This window comes from Taurulus bubalis, assembly GCF_910589615.1.
Source record: "Taurulus bubalis genome assembly, chromosome: 9".
Lineage (NCBI taxonomy): Eukaryota > Metazoa > Chordata > Actinopteri > Perciformes > Cottidae > Taurulus > Taurulus bubalis.
In genome coordinates this window covers 4907588-4928568 of record NC_136597.1, presented here as the reverse complement: position 1 = coordinate 4928568, position 20981 = coordinate 4907588, and the positions used below count along the sequence as shown (strand labels likewise).

Here is a 20981-nt window from a genome sequence, read left to right as displayed (position 1 = left end):
GGTAAACTCATATGTTAACCGGTTGCAGTTGTAGTCCAGCTCAGTTTGGCACTTTGGAGAAGGCTACTGGTGATATTGTTCAAACTAGAGTGAAGTTGGTATGTTTCCTTAAGAGTACTTCCTTGTTTGAAAGCAAAGTTTGCTCACAGCATTTGTTGTCAATGTCTGTCAGCAGCGTATCGGGTATAACTCGCCAGCCCTTACAAGTCATGAGAAACCAAGTGTGCTGCATTGTCATGTTGACGTCGAGGCACACCCCTCAGCCTGTCTCAGCCTGTGTTTGACGGCCTCCTGACTGAGGAGAGCCACTGGCTCCCAGCAGGCCTTTTTTGTGTAGGACAAGGCGCTGTGCTAAAGGGAACCAGCCTCATGAGTGCATTTGTGCAACGCAGCTGCGCGTGAGCCCAGTTGGGCACAAGCCGTCTCTGTTTGGAAATAATCAGGAAGTGTGGCTGACAGGCTTGGCCTCTGTCTGTTTTCTGTCTATCAGTGTCATGACTTGCTGCAAGGAGAATAGTGTCCCCTTGAAGGAACTTGAAGAGGGACTTTACATTTGACATTGTTTGAAAGTAGTGTTTCTGTTCACAAAAATTGGAAATACTGACATGTGAGACACCATGTAGACATACTCATTTGGGTTAATCAGCTAAATGAAAGTAATGTGTTTGGCATGTGTGGCAGTATGTTAGCTGTTGAGATCAGAGTCTGGTCGCTACAATTTGGTCGCTGTGCTTGTGTTTTTTTTTTTTCTTCTCCCATTGCTTTCTTTGCATGTCTACTTTTGTGAAACTGACCCTGCAGTGTGGCGTGCAGGGACAGGCCAGAGAAGCAACGGACTTCCCCCATCTCTCATTACAGTAGGCCTGTTTCTGTTTTAAGTACGGAGGACACAGATGGCTTTTATGAGACCATTATATAGACCGCAATCTTACTCAGAAGGATGGTGATAACGAAGCTGCTCTTTAAGCTGTTCACTTCTCTGTCTACTCACTTTGAGTCATTTCATCTCAACATGTTAATTAATCACGTCGATGAGTCCTAATCAAGGAAATTGGGGTGATTCTGTGTTGCGAAAGCCCTGCCATGTTGAGATTCTCCTCCCGTCATCACTGACGTCTTGACGTTGTTGAATCAAATAGAGGAAAAAGATACTGTCGTCGTAGGGGGGCACCCAGAGACGAAACTATGTGCATAAATGCTAGATACAGTGAATAAAACTGTTGAAAGCATTTCGTTTCCTGGGATATCTGGGCCTTCCACCACATTTTACAAAGCAGCACTGGTGGTTATGTCTGCCATGATTGATGAAACGTTGTCTACACGGAGGAGCGGATAAACTCAAATGATTCCGTGATCAAACTCCCGCAAGTAAAGCGACGCAAAAATGAACACCGTTTGAACACATTACACCCTACTTGTGTCAACTTTGACTAAAAGATACATGTGGCCTATGCTTTATTTCCTTCTTTTCTTTAGGTATGGCCTCACAAGTCTTGGTCTACCCATCACACCTGCACTCAACTCAAACAAGTGCCTTAGGAACCAGCAGCAGTGGTACCAGCAGAAACAAAGACGACGCTTGCTGCAGTCACAACACCAGCAGAGCCTTTCAGCACCGACCCACGCCCAAGGCCTATGTGATCGGCGTCAACTACGGTATCGCCTACCCGAATAACGTGATCCCGTCCTCAGCCGGTGCTTATCCAGGAAGTCTGCCCGGGGGACTGCAGTTTGGCGAGAGGGAGGCGTGTGCGCCGCAGGCCGACGGATTACAGAGAGAGGAGAACTGGGAGATACGAAGAGACAGTCCCGCTGGGATCCAGAGCGGAGGCCCACAGGAAGTGAGGCTTCGCAGAGACAGCGGCGGAAGTCCGCCGAGAGGAGGCTTGGACTGCGGGCTACTGAGGAGGGTCTGCATCAGAGCAGAGGAGGAGGTCAGAAACACAGGAGTGCAAGTGAGCGGGGGATACGTCAGCCTTCTAGACACGGGTGCCCCCCAGAGATGTGAGCAGAAGGCGGGCGAAGGTGGAGAGCATCCGCGGGAGAACAGCTGCGCAGGAACCATGCAGATAGTGGAGAAGGTATCTGCTCTACCGTCGCTTCCTCCCCCTGTGGCCATGTTGCAAACCAGCACCGGGAACAATACAGACACTGTCAGAGTTGGGGATGGAGGGACTCGACAAGGCAGAGTTGAGGCAGTGACCGGCATGGGAATCAGCGCGGAAGGGACCGAGGCCGCAGCGGGAGCCACGGTGACCAGAACCGGTGGGGGGGACGGCGACTATCAGTTAGTTCAGCACGAGGTCTTGTGCTCCCTGAAGAACAGCTACGAGGTCTTGGAGTTCCTGGGCCGTGGCACCTTTGGTCAGGTGGTGAAGTGCTGGAAGAGGGGAACGAGTGAGGTGGTGGCTGTCAAGATACTGAAGAACCACCCATCCTATGCACGCCAGGGACAGATTGAGGTGAGTTTTTGTTGTGTGGCAAATTTGTCAATCTCATTGTTTGAGAAGCACTGCTTCTAATGCCATTTTTCATCACAACAGAGACTGCGTCGAGATGCCAATGAACTGTTTTCTTTTTTGATTTGCATTTTGGCTTTGATGGTCTGAACTGAATCTGTACTATTTCCTCTCTCGTTCTTGAACCCGCCCAGGTGGAGATCCTGGCCCGGTTGAGCAGCGAAAATGCAGACGAGCACAATGTGGTGCGCGCCCTGGAGTGCTTTCAGCACCGCAGCCACACCTGCTTGGTGTTTGAGATGCTGGAGCAAAACCTCTACGACTTCCTGAAGCAGAACAAGTTCAGTCCGCTGCCGCTCAAAATTATCAGGCCCGTTCTGCAGCAGGTAAAGTCAAAGTGTGTCGCAGGACGTCCACAGACCTACATTTCAGAACCTGCGGACGCACACGCAGGTTCTCATGGAAGACTGACTTGATTGAGTTAGAGAGCAACAAATTCACTCATAACGACGTCTTCTATTCATGTAACTTTTTACAGGTGGCGACAGCCTTAAAGAAGCTCAAGTGTCTGGGTTTGATCCACGCTGACCTGAAGCCGGAGAACATCATGCTGGTGGATCCCTCCAGGCAGCCGTACAGAGTCAAGGTCATCGACTTTGGCTCAGCCAGCCACATCTCCAAGGCCGTGTGCTCCACTTACCTGCAGTCCAGATACTACAGGTGAGGACTTCCACATTCAGTCCAACTCTCACTGTATAATCAAGTTCAAGAACTTATTAAACAGACTTTGTTGTGAGATATTCTTCACTCTCACACACCTTGAAAACCCATCAAGGGTGCTTTTCTTGTTACTAATCAAAGCAGTTTTTTAAAACACACTAATTTGTGAGTTAATTCATTAGACTGGCTTTGGTCAGAATAGAAAGGAAATGGTGATATTTTTCACAACCCAGATGCAATAGTTAATGAAAATGGCACAAGAAAAACAAAGTTCTACACAAAAGGACTGAGTCGGTTTGAAATGGAACAAAATGTTCGAATAGTTATAGGAGAATGGGATGTGTCATGCCATTTATCATCATGAGATCCCGGCACTGTTGGCTGACGTAGTTCCCAAGTAATGGTTGTTTACGTATGCGTGTCTGTGTTTCCCACAAGGCTTAGTAAAGTCTTGCCCTGGCTTTATGTGTTAAGGCCCTCTCTCTTCCTATGTATTGCGAAGTGCTCCTCACACTCTCATTGGGAGCTCCCGCACCCCTTCTCTGCATCTGCTTTTCACTTTTTGTCCTCTCCGCGTGCTGTCTTTCCGGTTGCCCTTTCCTTGCACATGCTCACTTTTGGACCCGTGCCTGTATTCATTTGTGCGTGCATGTGCAGTCCGATCAGCGCGTCACGCCCCGAACTCTGCAGCTCTTGCATAACGTGCAGAGGAACTGAGATGTTTACACAAGGAACGGCGTCATGAAATGGTTGGCATGTCTGGTGGGCACGGCCTGAGAGGGAGACTCATCCGCTTATGGAAGTTGCTGGCAGGCGACGCGTTAAATGACGTCCGCGCTCGTTTCCTATGCGGACTACTTCCTCTTTTACCAACCACTGGACGAGACCCCTCCGCTCTCACCAGCAAGTTTCAGCAAGCCGGCCCGATCGAGTTAAGCTGCTGCAAACGTTGTGCAATTCATGGCAAATACTCTTGAGATGTAATTCTGCAGCTGAAGCACTGCACACACCCATCATTACACTCCTCCCGTCCTGGTTTTATAGCCCTGTGACAAGAACGTTTTCCTCAGTTATTTCAACTGTAGTGTGAGCTAGTGGTTTATAAATCGGGACAAAAGAGTGAGGGCTTCCCGTCCCGAAGCAAATTCTTTTAGACCAACTGTAAAATGAAGCACCTCAGCACTCCCCTCGTCTTTGTGCAGCATCGGCAAGGCTGAGCCCACAGTGCAGTTAAAATAGGCTGGCACTGAGCTGTACTGAGGTCGCTCAGGACGCACACGGTCCGGGAAGAATGTGAAAACCCACATTTAGATCCAGGGGAAGAAGAAAAAAGAACTATTCAGACATTCCTGTGTGTGTGTGTCTGGGTGTGTTCATATGTGTGCTAGTGTCTTTGCAACAACTTCCAACGCTGCATACTTCATGTAGTTACACAATGTACCCAAATATCCATCATGATAACTGAACTCGGATGGGAAGTCAAGAAAATTGATGTTAACTTCAACAAAGATATCTAACCTGTGTGGTGTAACAGCTAGCCGTGTTTGGCTGTGGCCACTAACGGTTCCAATCTATTATTTTCATTACTTTTTGCTTTGCAAGGAGCCTTATTTTTTTGCCAAATAATAAAGGGTCGTTGGGTTGAAAAGTGTATTCAAGGAGTGCAGACACAGTAACCACTTGGTTTATAATGGGAGACGGAGCACTTCCGTTCCTCCGTTCGTCTTCTCTCTATTTTTGCTTCCCAACGGCTGTTTGTTTGTGCGTGTGTGTGTGTGTGAGTCCGTTTCGCCATGACGACAGCTGGCTGTCTGCGCAGCCGTAGTTTACTTTGTGCGTCGGTTGACCCTGGTTAGGTAAACGCCTGTGTTCACAGGGAGCTGTCATCGCGCTGTACTGTGTTGTCCCCCCCACCACCCCTCAAAATACGATTACCAGAGCGACGAGTGCGTGTCGTTTTGTTTGCACATCGGGTTATCAGGAGAGTTTGCAGGACACGGTGTCTCCAGCGATCAGGTTGCATAATGGCTGTACTGTATTGTTACCACGGTGAAGCTGTAAAGAAATGCTGGCCTCACCGCAGAGGTGTGTGTGTGTGTGTGTGTGTGTGTGTGTGTGTGTGTGTGTGTGTGTGTGTGTGTGTGTGTGTGTGTGTGTGTGTGTGTGTGTGTGTGTGTGTGTGTGTGTGTGTGTGTGTGTGTGTGTGTTTTTTGCTGGGGTGTTCCCTGGATTTTCCAGAGCTATAGGCAGTGGTGTCGCCAGCAGGGTGCGTTTTTCTTTTATGGGCGAAAAAACAACAACCCGTCCTGAGGTCGTAAAATTGTGGCGATCTTAACACTCGCAATAAAGTCACAATAAATACATGTTTGTATCCATGACTCCCACACAAACTGCAACTGGCCTTGTTTTAATGGTCAGACCAGCGGCAGACAACATGGTTTCTGATGCTCGTAAAGGTTTGTTTACCAGAATGAGCAGCATGTGAATGATCACATTAGAGGCTCAAAATATTATCAGATTTAAGGTTTTCAAACTAAAAACATATAATATAACAAACAATTGATATGCCACTAACATTGTCTTGATTAGGAATACTAATACATACATTCTGTGTCAGTTAAATGTAATTTTTAACAAATACTGGACTTGAAGCGGCTTATGGTTTCATTTGGAGTTTTCCGACGATGCATACCAGTGTTTAATTTTCTTTACCTACGTATTTCATTGTTCATAAATCTAGTCTTTCTGCACTCGTGGACCCTGTGTGTCTCTATTCACCAACGGAAAACCGGCGCCTTTGCCCAGTCATCGGGATAATGCTTTGTAGCGGATACGTGCTTGAACTTTTTTTGATTTTTCACGAGTAGATGGAAGTCTCTGGCAGAAGCTGCCCCCCGACGCCCGTCATGCTCTGATGTGTTGTTGCCATGGCAGCGTGACACAGCAGGGCCCGGTGAGGTGACTGTGCTCTCCTGCGGGGGCCGGTGACGTGTGTGTGTGTGTGTGTGTGTGTGTGTGTGTGTGTGTGTGTGTGTGTGTGTGTACAAAATAAAAAAAACACGGCTCCCACAATGAAAACAGAGCACCGGGTGCGTGAATAATTCAGCTGAGCAGATCGGGTGGAAGGAAAGATGGCTATCGCCTCTCCGTGCTCACAGATTTGGGCAGCTTGTGTCAGGCTCCCTTCAATCCGGCTCCCTTTCCTGTCACTCCAGCACCGGGTCGCGTTGAAATATTTGATGTGGATGTTCAGATGTGTGCTTTTTAAGTTCTCTCTTCGGGAGGAACGGGAAGGTGGAATCCTGAGTGGGCCTTGACATGTAGCCTCGGGCCTCTCCACACATGAATGCTTTTTAGAGCGGAGCTATCCTCCTTTTTTACTAGTTTGGGGAAGTAAAACCGTGAAAAGACATGTAGCTGTGTTTTGTGGATCACTGTTTGTCCCGACGATCGATAGTGAAGCCATGTATGACGCAGGACCCGCACCTGCTGCTCATACGCAGGGCTTTATGAATAATACATGATCCCCTGCAGGATCTTTTTATTATTATTTATTTCTTCTTTCCTCATAAACAATTTAATCACAGCCTATGTACAAACGTGCCACTTGTGCACAATGTTCTAGAAGTAGTCTCTCAGGTGATCATTGCTCTTCAGTTTGTGACGCTCTCGTTTGCGGCACATGAGCGTTCGCTGTCCGTAACTCGACCTGCCGTCCCACGCCTCGGCAATGCAGAGGGATGCGTTTTAACACTCGCCACCAGCTTTTTTTTCACATGTGTTGGAAAGCATTGTGTTCACACGTCCCGTAGCGAGTCCCCCGTACCGTAGCGAGCCCCCCACCACCACTACAACGCACTCTGATGCGTTCACGTGTTCAGTTATCTCAGTTCTCTGCACGCAGCAGGGGCGTGTTGCCATACAGTCTGCAGTGTTTGTTCTTGTCCTAACTGCTGCGCTTTAGTGTGTGTGTGTGTGTGTGTGTGTGTGTGTGTGTGCTCCTCCTTGAGTTTATACGCAAAGAAATACTTCTAATATGTTTGACTAATATTTTTCATGGCTGCAAAAAAAGAAAAGTTTTAGACAGAATGTTGCGGTCCAAGTCTTACTGGAAAACATCTTGTTCCTATCTCTGTTTTCATCTCAAACGTTAAGCACAACCAGAACCTCCGTTTCCTCTTCAGTAGCAGTAGTCAAATGATTTTTGTCCTCTTCAACAGTTGACTGATCTGGCCTCAGTTTCTTTAGTTGGTGCAGCCTGGGTCACCCAGCCGTGGATAGATAGATAGATAGATAGATACTTTAGTACTTTATTAATCCCCAAAGGGAAATTTCTTGTCATAGTAGCGCTGTACAACTTGAAGATACAAATAAACATGCAAGATAAAATATCTAAAGAAGCAACAGGAATGAAAGATATATATACAAATAAAGTAAAATGTATGTATGTATATGTAGTTGTGTTTGTCTGTGTGAATGTGTTATACATTTTATTTAGTCCATTATGGAACTTTTATTGTGTGTTTTTAAATGTATTTGAACCGCCCTTTGTTTTAGTAAGTGTCGCTTTGTGCCCAAACTGTTTTCTGTTGTGATCCGGATGTCGTTGTCTCCGGGGCAGATCCGCCTCGGTTTCTCCGAGCACTTAACACCTCCTCAAAGCTGGGAGCTCCACAACCCGTTTCTTACGCCCCGTTTTGCGGGAGTGTTCTGTGAGCGTTACAGACACCATTGCATAACTTGGGCTTCTTTCTCTTGAGGGAAACGGCAGAGTGTCGTTTCCTATTGCCAAAGGAGGCCACGGGCTGCGCTGGTAAACATGACGGGCCTGACTTCTGCATTTGTGTGTTTGCACACACAGAAGCGCACACATGCTCACTGTCCTGCACACACGCGCACACACGCAACAGTGAGCGATGGCCCCATTTATCAGAGTAATGCTGTTACATCATGGTCTTGCGTCCAGCTGTTGCTTGGCAACAGTCCCCGTTGTCCTCACAGCATTTGTTGCTATTTGCAGCGCTGTTGCTCGGGGGCTGTGTTCGGGCCTAATGGCCCATTGTGTTCATACGCCGCCCCACACCGCGGCCGCAAAGATTACTGGTCCCATTTGAGTTGCGCAAGTGGCAAGGGTAGCTTGTTGGGAGGGATTTAGCGCTTGTTGCAGCTCGTCATATGGGTGTAATGTTTAATTTGTGACACCCGACTAACCTGTTGTTAATGAAAGTGTAATTTCTCGCACAGGCTGTTGTGTGCTTTGCTTTGTGCAGTTTTTTTTTTTTTAAGATGAACTGTTTACTAAAGGTGGAATGGGGTCATGTAAAACCTACCGGAAGATGAGATTACCACCTAAAACGGCAATTTTTGTCAGCATGGTGCTTAAAATGTAAACTGAATTCTTAACTATGTTTAGTTTTTGTTGAGACTCTGCTTTGTTTTCATGGCCAGCACCAATTATCCTTCGTATGATTCTGGCATGGTGTTTTTTCTAATCTATGTGGCCACTAGCGGTGCCAAAACATCCACGTTTCATGTCCTCTTTATGTTCTCTATGCTGGAAACACTATGTGGAATGACAGTAGTTCTTTTAGATCCATAGTCACCCGTGAACATTGATTTTATAGCATTGACGGGGTTTACGCAATCTACTTACATTTTCTGTTCAGCCTCTCGTTGAATCAATTGGGTGTGTGGTGTGTAAATTGTTTAAATAAATAAAAATCTGAATAAATAACAACATTGAAGTTTGGATTTATTATTGTCACAACTGAAATACATTTTGTTAACTTTAGAGTAAAGAAAAAAAGGTACTAAATATAAATGGTACCCAACACCAGACCAACTCTCCCAAAAATAACCTATTGTGCCTCTCTTTCCTCTCTGCAGGGCTCCAGAGATTATTTTGGGCTTGCCATTTTGCGAGGCCATAGACATGTGGTCACTGGGCTGTGTGATAGCCGAGCTCTTCTTGGGCTGGCCCCTCTACCCTGGAGCACTGGAGTACGACCAGGTAACATTCTTCACGCTCAAGAACTAACACACCCCCCAAGGGAGACGAGTAGAGATCTCTCTCTATATCTCTATATCTCTCTCTCTCTCTATATCTATCTATCTCTCGCTCTCTCTCTCTCTCTCTACCGCTAGTAAGGAGAACAAAATATAGTTTCTCAGAGATTACAGAATACATAATGTAAAAAATTCTTCGGCCTCTGCTTTGCCACTAGCCAAAACTCAACAGTGAGTTCATTATGTAGTTAAACCTGTATTTTTGTTGTTGCTCTGTGATTTTACTCTCTCTCGCTGTATGAGTGAAGTCCAACATATCCAGCGTGAAATCCACCTAATGCTAATCTGAGCCGAGCGAATCAGGAAATTGTTCTTGGCAGTGCGCAGCGGTCTTCCCACAGGGTCGCGAGGTCTAAGCAACACAACGGGGACTGTAAAAAAACGGCAAAGGAAAGGGAGCATGGGAAAAGGCCCGCGCCGCATTCACAGAACAGTCCAGGATTACCTCGTGTTTTGAGTACAGGCAACTCTGTGACGAGTTTAGACACACCCTGGCATAGTCGTGTCTTTGCATGATACTCCACGTTTTATGGCCATCTACTGAGTTCCTCAAAGCTAACCTTTTTGCGGTTCCTTGCCCAACAAAATCGGAATTGGCTGCACTTCGATAGTACCAAACGTCATTCTTTTTCTTTTCTTTTTTTAAACTGACTGCTTGTTTGGTCTGTTTTCAAAGCTGTTGTTTTTTGGTGTCAGTTGTGCCTCCAGCAGCAGCAGCTAGCTGTTTGGACAATCTTCAGTCAAAGATAGTGGCTTATAGAGCTTCGCTGAGCACCAACGGCTCTGTTGAACCAATGGGACATGCCAGAACACACACACACACACACACACTCTGGCGTGTGCATATTGAGCCCCCCAAAAGTATGCTGTGCTATGCCAAGGCTCACTGCAGTTCCACTCTACACAGCAAAATGTATTTATAAGCATAAGCCTGATGGTAGACATGTGCACGCACGCATCCGCACACACACACTGCGGTGAGTGTTCTGTGCACCATCAGCAGGTTCAGGCCAGTCGGTGTGTTTGTTCTGGGACGTAGACGCGTGCACACGCGCCTACAGGCTGTAAAACGCACCACTGGAGGATTTCCAAAGCTTATGGAATTTCTGGAGTTTCTTTTCTTTTTTTTAAAGGGAGAATTTACTTTGATCAATCGCCAAACAAATATAAATGTGCATTTGCATAAGCCGAAGGGCTAGTTTTCATCGCCGGCCCCTGGTAATCAAAATGGGGCAGGAGTTCATGTCCATAACTCCTGTGACATGAACCGTATGTAAATGTTATAACTTGCAAACCAAACGTTGCTGGAAACCACACCTTTTTTTCTTTTCTTTTAAGAATAGTAAATATTTATGTAACTGAAAAACAAAGAAACGGCTGAACAAATCAGTAGGAAAAATACAAATGTTGTATGGCCAGTGAGGCGATCCGCCTCTGTACTTGTAAGTAGTTTTACGTCGCCGCCATGTCTACCCTCAGTAAGGAAACCACAAAAACACGTGATGTGTTTTGCATGATTCACTTGCCACTTTTTTTGTTGACTGGAACAAACTTTGTGCCTCCAATAGAGTTTAAGGAGTTGCGTCACAGAGCAATGCAGGATAACGGCAATGGCCGACTGCGAACCTCACAGGCCGAGTCTGACCTCACCATAAATCTACCACACATAGCATGCGAGACCGTGAGTCACTGAAGTCGTCTTAAGTGCTTTGGAACCAGAGGTGGGTACAACCTCATCCATCACCGCCGGCGTGGTCAGGAGGGAAGGTTTCGTATTTTAACTTATGACCAACTTTCTCTGGCCCCGTGGACAGCTGATGTTTTCACATCACAGACAATGAACAAAGGCAGTAAAACGTAAGGGACGGGGCGGCCGGTCTCGCCCTAGCTGGGCAAATGTATTTATCATTTTTGTATTGAAGAAAAATTCATTACTAGTAATGGGCAGGTTTTATATATTTAAAAAAATGGACAACATATCTGGAGATGAGGAAAAAGCACAAACCACAAGCCAAACCCACAAATAGTTAAAAAAAATATATAATACAAAAAATCCTTTTCATGAATGCCTTTGAGAGTTCTTGCATTTTTCTGAATGTTTTTGCTGGTTTGACGCAGGCTCTGGTCATAAGTGCTCACAAATGTCAATAACCTCTTCTTTTTTTGTGCGTGTGTGTCGCTTGTTTGCTGCATCGGCCCCGGGCCCCTGAAGTGCTCCCACTATGTCAGCTTGGCAGCGTAGTGAAGGTCAAAGAGCACGGATGTCAATGTGTCGTATTGGATAACGAGCAACTCAAAGACCCGCTCTCAGACAAAACCCAAGATGCAGAGTATAAAGTATACATGATGGAGGTGCTGTCTTTTCCTCGCTCTAACTGACTTTTACATTTCCACTCTCTTCTCCCCCTCTCTCTCTCTCCTTCCGCTCAGATCCGGTACATCTCCCAGACTCAGGGCGTGCCGGCCGAGCAGCTGCTCAACAGGGGGACCAAGACCTCTCGTTTCTTCTCCAAAGAGTCCAACTCTCCCTATGCCTCCTGGAGACTAAAAGTAAACACACTCACACACACACAGCGTATGTTAATAAGCAAAACACACACACACACACACACACACAGAGCGTATGTTAATAAGCAAAACACAAGGCACACATTATCAGCTGATTCCTGTGGCGGCGGTGAGGGAAACGGACGCACACAGGTTGACGGTGGGCTTTGAAATGCAAGCAAAATGAAAACGGCTGCATAAGCTTTTCAAAACAAGATCAAAATCAGGCATGCCTTGAGGAAAAAGCTCAAGGAACTATTTAGACTAGCTGCTCAGCACATTCTCAATGCATTTAATGAATGTGAACCTACCGCTCATCCGCCCCCCCAGGAAACACTCAACTGCCTCACACTCAGAGTTACACGCATGTGTGTTTGATCTTTCATTCCTCATCATGTAAACATGGCAAATCCATGGTTGCTTTCGACACACAGAGATACAAAAATAAATAAGTGTTTGTACAAAAACTCTTTAGACACCACGCCCACGTTTCGGTTTCATCCTGTTTTTCTTTTCTCCCCCAGACAACAGAAGAGCACGAGAAAGAGACGGGACTGAAATCCAAAGAGGCCAGAAAGTACATCTTCACCTGTCTGGATGACGTCGCACACGTGAGTCTAACCCCACCAAAATGATATGATCAAATTCAAACTATGCCGTATTGATGTTTCATACCATATTAAACGGCAGAGCCTGGGCTAGAAGAATAAGAAAGCCAAATGTACATGTTCCAAACACAACTCAAAGATAAACATAACCAAAACATGACTCGAGAATTGACTCAAAATTACTTAAAATGAAATTATGAATCTGGAAGTTCATATTTGGGCCCGTTAGCATTATGCTATACACGAATGGACCTCTCTGTAAAGCTCACAACCTACGGATTCAGACACTACCTTCAGATTTCTTCTCAGCCAAAAAAAATTGTCCAGCGACTGTACAGAAATATGACTTACCTTTTTTGATGAAGAACGGGAGCTCCGGCTAAATCCACACGCACCATTTTGATTCTACGTGAGCCCTAGCTTCCTGTGCATCTCCGACCTTTCCTGGAGGCGTTTCGATTTACAGTCAGCTAGTTAGGTCGGTTTAAGTCTCACCAAATCTAATCCTAAGTGTCACAAAATGTGAGACTTTATGATTTTGTTTGGCTGAAGGGGCTGTATATCTCTTTTGGAATGCTACAGGCGGCTCCCATAGGCTCTCACAGTTAAAAGGAGTGTTCATAGAATGAAATTGGACTCAGGACTACGGAGATATGAGAGGTTATGGGAAATGATGATACATGCGCAAATATTGCATGACTATTTGAGGGCATAGAGCATTGTTTTGATTTATTTAGTTCATATAACTGCTGTATGTGGATGTATTGAACACCATTAGTGATATAAAAGTGAAATAAATAGCGTGTTACATGAGAAAATGTAAATATCAAACAAAAATCAAACGCTCTATTTGGAGATTCGCGTGAAGTGTCTATACTAAAACCTGTCTAAAAATGTTCTCCTTCACTTTATCAAAGTAAAACGTTGCAGAGAGGCTCTTAACATAATGTGCTATGATATTCTAGAAGTGTAAAGCGTTCAGCTGCGTCATTTTAAAGAGATATTCTTCCTGGAAATGCTTTTATGTTTTATTTTTAATGTGTCTTCATTCACTTTTAACCAGTAATACATATTTTGCTATATACACATCTTAACTAATCTCACAAGCGTTTTCTTTATTATAGCTCCGGAATTATTCAAATAGCCCTTGTGGTTCAGGAGATGCACTTGTTTTAGTATGGATATCCAAACCTTCCCAATTTTTTCGAAGACACGGCTCTTTTTTAAAAAAAAAAATGTTTTTAATTATCACGGTGGTCAAACGCTGGCATATTGGCACTCACAATAAAGAACACAAATAATATAAACCGACTAGCAAGCGGCAGCGTGGTGCGTGGTGCGCTGCCAAAGAATTTCAAAGCTCCTCTCTCCTGTCCCCCAGGTGAACGTGGTGCTGAGCCCCGACGGCAGCGACATGCAAGCGGAGAAGGCCGACCGGAGGGAGTTTGTGTCCCTGCTGAAGAGCATGCTGCTGATCGACGCCGAGCACCGGACCGTTCCCGCCAGCGTCCTCGGCCACCCCTTCCTCACCATGACCCACCTGCTGGACTACCCGCACAGTAACCAGTAAGTACTGCAGCTGACGCGGAAAAAAAAATAGTGTGCACGTTCTTTGTTTGCTTTTTCCTTGTTTAAACTCCAGTCGTGCATGTGTAGCCTCTAAAATATATATATATATATATACACACTCCTCTTATTCTCTCCAGCGTGCAGTCAGCGTTCCGCATCATGGACATGTGCCACAGTCGGCCCGCCAACGCAGTTTTTGACGCTCTGAACGAGAACACGGTTCACTTCTCAAGGGCCCCTGTGGCCCCCGTCGCCTCCTCTGGCCTCCCTCTGGGCTACAACATGCCAGTCCACACACAGGTGAGACACTAATCCGTGGGTGTTTTCGTTTGCTACCAGAATACGTTCCGCTTAACCCCCAGTAATTATTTATATCAGCCTGACAAAGATCTTGATTTACAGACAACAGTCAGTTCTTTTAAATACCATTTTGCTCCAGAAAGTATTACGTTTCTGGAGTCTTTGGTGACGTTTCTGTGCACTGTTTTTGTACCGATGAGCTAATGTTGCCCTCTTCAGGGAAGAAGGAGCTATGACACATCAACTCGTTATATTGGTCTGCGTGTTTCCGCCACTTGGGACCGTTATCGCTGATCCTTCTTTCCATGTCTGCACTTGTTGTCTCCCCTCTGCCTAATTTCCTCTAAATACTGTCTCCTGTCTCCTCTACTCTTTTCCATTGCAGGCTATAAACCAGTCGGGTCCCTCTGTGTTGCATCCTGGGATAGCTCTGACAACTGGGAATGGTCAGTTTGGGTGCACTGACTCCTTCCCACCTGCCCTTCTTCTTTGTCCTCCCGCCATGCAAGGTATGCAGACTGCAAACTGCTTGCAATGATTACATAACACTTTAAAAATGTTTACAGGGTCATGCGGATTTAAAAAAACATTACTCAACCTTTTCCAAAATGGAATCAATCAATTTAGACTTTTGAGCTGCATGAATGAGAGATGGTTTATTTGATTTGTTTTCTCTTTATTTTGTTAAAGGTAACCTTAACCAACCAGCAGGGTATTCTGTTCCCATGGTAACTCAGGCTCCCATACAGCCCTTACCAGTGAGACCTGGTGTCATTGCTCAGGTGAGACGCAGACCCAGACATGAATGCTCAATACGTGTGTAGGCTGTGGATCCGAGGCAAGCGCTGACCCCCCCCAGTTCACACAGATTACAGATGATTGTATTTCCCCGCTCTGTCCCTGTAGCACGCCTGGTCCAGCCGAGGGCAGCAGCTCCTCGTCCCGGCAGCCTGGCAACAGATGACTACGGTGGGTCCTCCTCCTTCCCACCCACCTCCACCGGCCCCGTCCTCCCTTACCAACGACCCCGCAGCCGGTCCACAGAGAATCAGCGACTGGGGGTGAGTCACCTAAACCTCCGTTTAGATTAACTGGGAAATTCCCTTTTTTTTTTTTTTTTTAAGACTTCCTCTCATTAAAGTTCTTTTGTGTTGCATTCAGTGTGTACATGTGAACTAAAGTAACTTTTTCTCCTAGCACGATGTCCGCTTTCATCAGAGAATAGCATGTAAAACTTCCCGTCACATGTTTTTGCTGCGTTAGGTTTCTCTTGCTCCGCTTTTCTTTGTGTTTGCTTCTGAGATGTATTAACAGGAAATTGTGTCTCCCCCAACAGCCACTACACTTCAGTCATGCAACAGCCTCTCCTGACCAATCAAATGCCGGCCCTCTCTGCCCATCAGCCAATCAACATTGGCATAGCTCATGTCGTGTGGCCCCAGCCGGCCAACCAGAGGAACAGACACGGTCACAACAGGTGAGGTTTTCTCCTAAAGTGAAGTTAAAGTTCTTTGCCGTTTTATTGATATGTAATATGTCAACTCCTCCGTCATAAGGAACCTGTCCCACCACGGCAACGTCCACATGCCGGCCAAGATTGCCGACGTTGTTGGGCAGGCGGTGGTGCGCAGAGAGCAGCCTCGGAGGGAGGTGCCTCTGGCGGGGACCGGACAACCGGCAGTTCACAACCCAGACGAAGAGGGAAACAACGCAGAAGAGGAAGTGAGCTGCTTCAAAGAGGCAGTGCCAAATGCCAACAGCCAGCTGGACCTGTCCAGCCGGCAACAGCGAGAGGTGGCGGTCCTGATGGGCGACACACCGAGCCCCGCTCCCAGTGTGATCAGCATCCACAGCGAGCTGACCGACGAAGAGGACGAAGACCCTCAGAGGTGCCGTCTGAGTGGGTGAGTTGTAATGGGATGATCAAAATCAATTGAGTTGGGCCGCCTATAAATTGTCAGTAGCCAAATGAGAAATTAGAGGCAGATTATAGATTATTGAAATTATTAATTGTTGATCTGTGATCCATACGGTTTGCGAGTGAACCGCGGATTAATTGCTTAGTTTAACCATAAGTGGGAAATAAGATTTTACTGACTCGTTATCGGCCGATAGTCAGTAAACAAAATGCGATCAGGACATTTGCGTTTATGCTTTCTATTCGCCGATGCCTGACGTTACGTTGTGAACTACAAATGAGTTTAAATTGACAGGAGAGCTAGTTACATTAGCAGCAGCTCCAATCATGTTTAGTTGCATCATGATGCATTCAGGCTCTGTTCAGTGAAAACAAGTATTGGGCAGAGGTAAATTATAACGTTGTTATGTGTTCAAACGTAATCTCGTAAAATGTAGTTTGAGAGAAACTTTAATGAATTCAGTTGTTTTGAAGGACACAGCAACATAAACATATATTAGAGACTGTTTAACTTCCTTTACGGCCGTAAAAATAATGGATCAATAAAAATACTATTTCTTTTTCATTTGAATTGTAACATTTATAATTTTTGATGGTGTACACTGACTTCAAAGGGTTGAAATGATTTTTAAGACTGTGGTGAAAAAATATAGTCAGGCGCCTTGTAGACCAGCTGCTATAACCAAACAAAGGGATCTGTATCTGAAAATATGGATCATCCGTAATGGGTATCGGCAGCAAAATAACATGGAAGATCTTGGAAAGTTCCATTTGCTCCTTTTCTTTTCTTCCGCGCTGCTCCGACTGATCTGACTTTTGATCTCGGCAGGTGTAAAGCGGAGTGTGTGTGCGAGGCGTGCAGAAACACCAGTGTGTCCATGGAGCGCGTGTGTTCCCTCAGCAGCCCCGACAGCAGCATCAGCACCAGCTCTTTCGCCTCCAACTCTCTTCAGTCCAGCCCCTCCCTCTCACCGTGCAAGAGGCCCAACAGGTGAGTCGTCCGTGGAAGTGATTTAACTGAGGAAGAAACAAAAAAATAAATCTTACGCTCCAATCATCGACATGTTATCCCCTTCTGTGTCCAGCATGTCGGAGGACGACGGCCACGAGAGCGGCCGCGACACCGTGGAAGGCTCCCCGGCGTCCGACGCGTCGACCTCCCCGCCCACCAACGGTCCCTACCGTTACCTCGACCGCAACCGGAACTGCAACAATCGCCCGGCCCTGGCGGCCGTGGTGGTGCCGCTGCCTACCCCTGCGGCGCAGGGCCGGAGCCCCCGCGGCGTCAGGACAATGGTGGTCCCGCCGATGAGAGTGCAGAACAACAACGGCTACGGCGCCGAGGAGCGGGTTCACAGGGCAGGTCAGTGTGAATGTGAACAACGGGAAACGAATGTTTCTGTTTGTGCATTTATGTATCGTAAGACTCCATTATACATTTTATGCCATTGTTGTCAGGTTTTAACCCGTTTGTTTCATTACAAGCTAAGGGAAATTGATGCTCTCAGGAAAATATTGTCATTACCAACACCCAGAAAAGTCCCCGTCCCCTCCCCCCATAAATGTGTCCCCTTCTCGACAACTTGTCCTTCGGTCTGTCACCTGCACTTTGGCAGTGTCTGCTTCTGCAGGTCACGTGGAAGCAGTAGGGGCTTACCGCCCCCAAGTGGCTCATAGAGGCTTTAACAGGTGATCAAGAAAAACCAACAGAGAACTGCCCACGTTGTACCAACACCTCTAAGATGCATCCATAGCAGGCAATGCTAACGTTGCCCCGATACCTCTTTTTGTTTTTATGGCTTTCCCTCCATCAAATTAGTGGTTAGGGTTTGAAGGAATAAAGAGCACATGTTCAAATAGCTGGTGTGTTCGCTCCTCACCTTTTTATATGCATGCACAGGTGTCTTTTTTTAATTTATTTTTCTTATCTGTGTGCATCATTTGAAAGTTTCCAACATTTAGTGTAAGCTTCAGTGAACCGGATAGTTGAGCAGTTACTTTGGCTGACCATCAGTGAAATTTTTTTTTTTTACCTGTTAATCCCTTCAGTCTCTCTCGCCAACCATTCAAACCAATATCTTAACTGCAGTTTAAGTATCCAAAAAAAAATCCCTCCACACTTGACGACAAGTTTTACACAACAGAAGAAGAGGGGAAGTTTACTCCAGCAAACACGTATGTTCTGAGTCTTTCGGAGGGAAAGGTGGATGCATACGACGTGGTGTTGAGTCAGAGCCAACGCTTTCTCTGCTGGTTCTTGCTGTGCAGCAAAGGTTGCCCCCAGGCACTGATCTGAGATCTGGTGGAGTGAGTTTCAAACTGATACAGATCAGAGTCTAAGGGGCAACTTTGCCCCTCAGGTGCCGTTTTTCTGAGTGCCAACAATCTGTCTTTTATTGTCTAGTTTTCTGATGCCGTGTTTCCCAACTGGTTGAAAAGTAAAAGACAAACGTTTAATGATTCTTTCATAGCAGCAGAGTACGATCACCGTGCGGTCATTAAATCCCATATTGTCCCAACTAACTCCAATACTGTTGTCCCTGCAGAGTTGCCTGCTTTTGGTTCGAAAGTGATTTTGCTTGGTGGGATGGGGGGGGCTCCTCACAAATGTTCCGTACATCGGTGCCGCTACATTAATTGTCTTTCGTCAGCACTCGGGAGAACAATTTGACCCTCCGAAAGCACATTTGTATTTCACAGCATCGACAAATATTTTGCCCGTGCTGCTCAGAGTTCTGGGCACCAGCCGGGACGAGTCGCATCACGTCTGCTCTTTTGGTCCGTTTAGTCTTTCTCAGCCGGGTAAAGCCCCTCTGCACACGGTTGAGGATTCTGTGCTATTCCTGTTTTTATATTTGAGTTTTCATATTTTCTATATGGAACGACCGTATCCCATCCTATTCTCTCCCTGGCATGCGCTCTTTTTTGTTGTTTGAAGTCTTTGTAATTTTTTTTTTTGCTTGTCTTCACCTGCAGTCTTCAGGTGTACTGAACCTGCCAACTGTTTTTGTTCTGCTTGACTCACGTCTGTCTTCTCTCTCTGTCCCAGTCTCAGAGTCCTGGTCCCGGTCCAAAGGGCGCTGCAGCCTCGTGGGACAACAGAGCGCTCCCTCCTACTTCCCCCTCCTCCCTTCCGCCCCCCTGCTGTCCCGGCAGCAGAAAGTTACAGGGCAGCAGCAGCAGCATCCTCTGGGCTTTGGACAGGTCGGTTCAGTTTTTTCTCTGTCTATATAATACATCGGGGATTTAGCAAGAGCTGAACACTTCCCGCCGAGAGTTAAATGAGGAGATTGGTACCACTTTACTAAATACGACGCTAGATCCAGTAGTCGGTTAGCACTACAAAAGGGAGCCGGGGTGAGTGGCTCTGTGCGTAGGTTTCAGAATCCGTCTACCTCTAAAGCTCACCAACATATAAGCTACAGGAAGTTTCTGTAAACTCCATAGAAGCTCCACGTGTAAACTAGCGAGCTTGAGAGGCGCTCGTATGTTTATTTTGTGGAGCCGCCTCCTTTTTGTCTGCAGCTGGTCGCTGGGTCACGCCTCATACTTACCGGCTAGACCCGAGTGTGGTAGCAAAATGCTCATCTGACTCTCGGCAAGAAAGCAAATAAGAGTGTCAAGACTGCGTAGAAACTTGTTGTTTATCGGATGGTCACTGAGCTCCTCCCCCCCTCCCACCCCCCCCCCTCTCGCTCTCTCTCTCGCCCTCTCAGGTTCAGCTGTACGGTTCGAACCACAGCGGCAAAGAGTGGAACGGCAACTATGGGCCTCTGCGTCCGCACGCCTACATCCCCCCCACGGTCCACACGCACGCCTTCACCCACCTGCCGCACAGCAGCCCCACGCACACCTCGGCCGCCCCGCACGGCCAGGGCTTGCCCCCGCACCCCCTGCTGCAGTACCCCCCCGGCGCCCCGCTCGGAGGTCACCACCCCCACCCCATCCTGCCCTCCCGCCCGCCTCCCCCAACCCTCCTGCAGCACAGCTACGGTCTGGCCCACCCCCAGGGGGGCGCCATAGTGCACCAGGTGACCCTGGGCATCAGTGCCCACCCCCACCACCACCACCACCACCCGGCGCCCCTCCCGCACAGGCTCCTCCCCTCCCCGACCGTCCACCCGCACCACCAGCCCGGCTACGGCCACCACCCCCACCAGTTCAATGCGCCCTTTCCCCCCCCTCACCCGTACATGGCCTCCCCAGCCGCCTACACCGGCTTCCCCCTGAGCCCCACCAAGCTCAACCACCACCCGCAGTTCTCCTATATCTGAGGAGCAGGGCGGGGCCGCAGCAGTACCTTTTGGTGAGGAAGGCCAACGGGAAATGGACCGGTGCTGCGACCTGGGCGGGCAGAGCTGGCAGCAGAGCGCAAAACGGACACTTTTGACGAAGACGAGGAGGGCGAACGCGGTTGCAACGAGAGATGTATCGAAGGGTATTGAGAGAGGAGAAGAAAAAAAAGAAGTTAATGTTTCATGGTGTTGTCGAGGACGAATGAATTCAGATTGCCAGAGCAACTGAGAGACTTCCCGAAAAAATCATGCACGGAGAAAACTGATTGATTTAAGACGGCGGAGGTTTTGTTTTTAGTTTTTTTTTTTTTGAGAGCGAGCGCGTCACGAGAGAGCGGGTGACTTCACAAAGTGCGCAGAAGAGGACGTTTTAGTTGAGAATGTGTCCTTCACACATTACCTCCTTTAGTTTGGGTAGCGCTCGGAGAGCCTGATCTAATTAGAGGGCGGGGAAATCGTTCGTTGTTGCTGTCGGGGGGCGATCAAGACCCCCGACCCC

At 47.2% G+C, this 20981-nt stretch overlaps 1 protein-coding gene across 1 annotated transcript; it reads left to right on the top strand.

Moving 5' to 3' along the window:
- Positions 1-1478: 1478 nt before the first annotated feature.
- On the top strand, positions 1479-20757 carry hipk3a (homeodomain interacting protein kinase 3a; the record flags this gene model as incomplete). The annotated part of the gene is made up of 17 exons (XM_079223292.1): positions 1479-2462; positions 2654-2845; positions 2998-3179; positions 9066-9189; positions 11676-11795; positions 12317-12403; positions 13782-13966; positions 14107-14269; positions 14655-14778; positions 14960-15051; positions 15176-15330; positions 15606-15746; positions 15826-16173; positions 17017-17178; positions 17273-17550; positions 19237-19391; positions 19904-20757. 17 exons carry the CDS (start codon positions 1479-1481, stop codon positions 20459-20461), a joined length of 4050 nt encoding a protein of 1349 aa, XP_079079418.1. The 3' UTR covers positions 20462-20757.
- Positions 20758-20981: the final 224 nt, after the last annotated feature.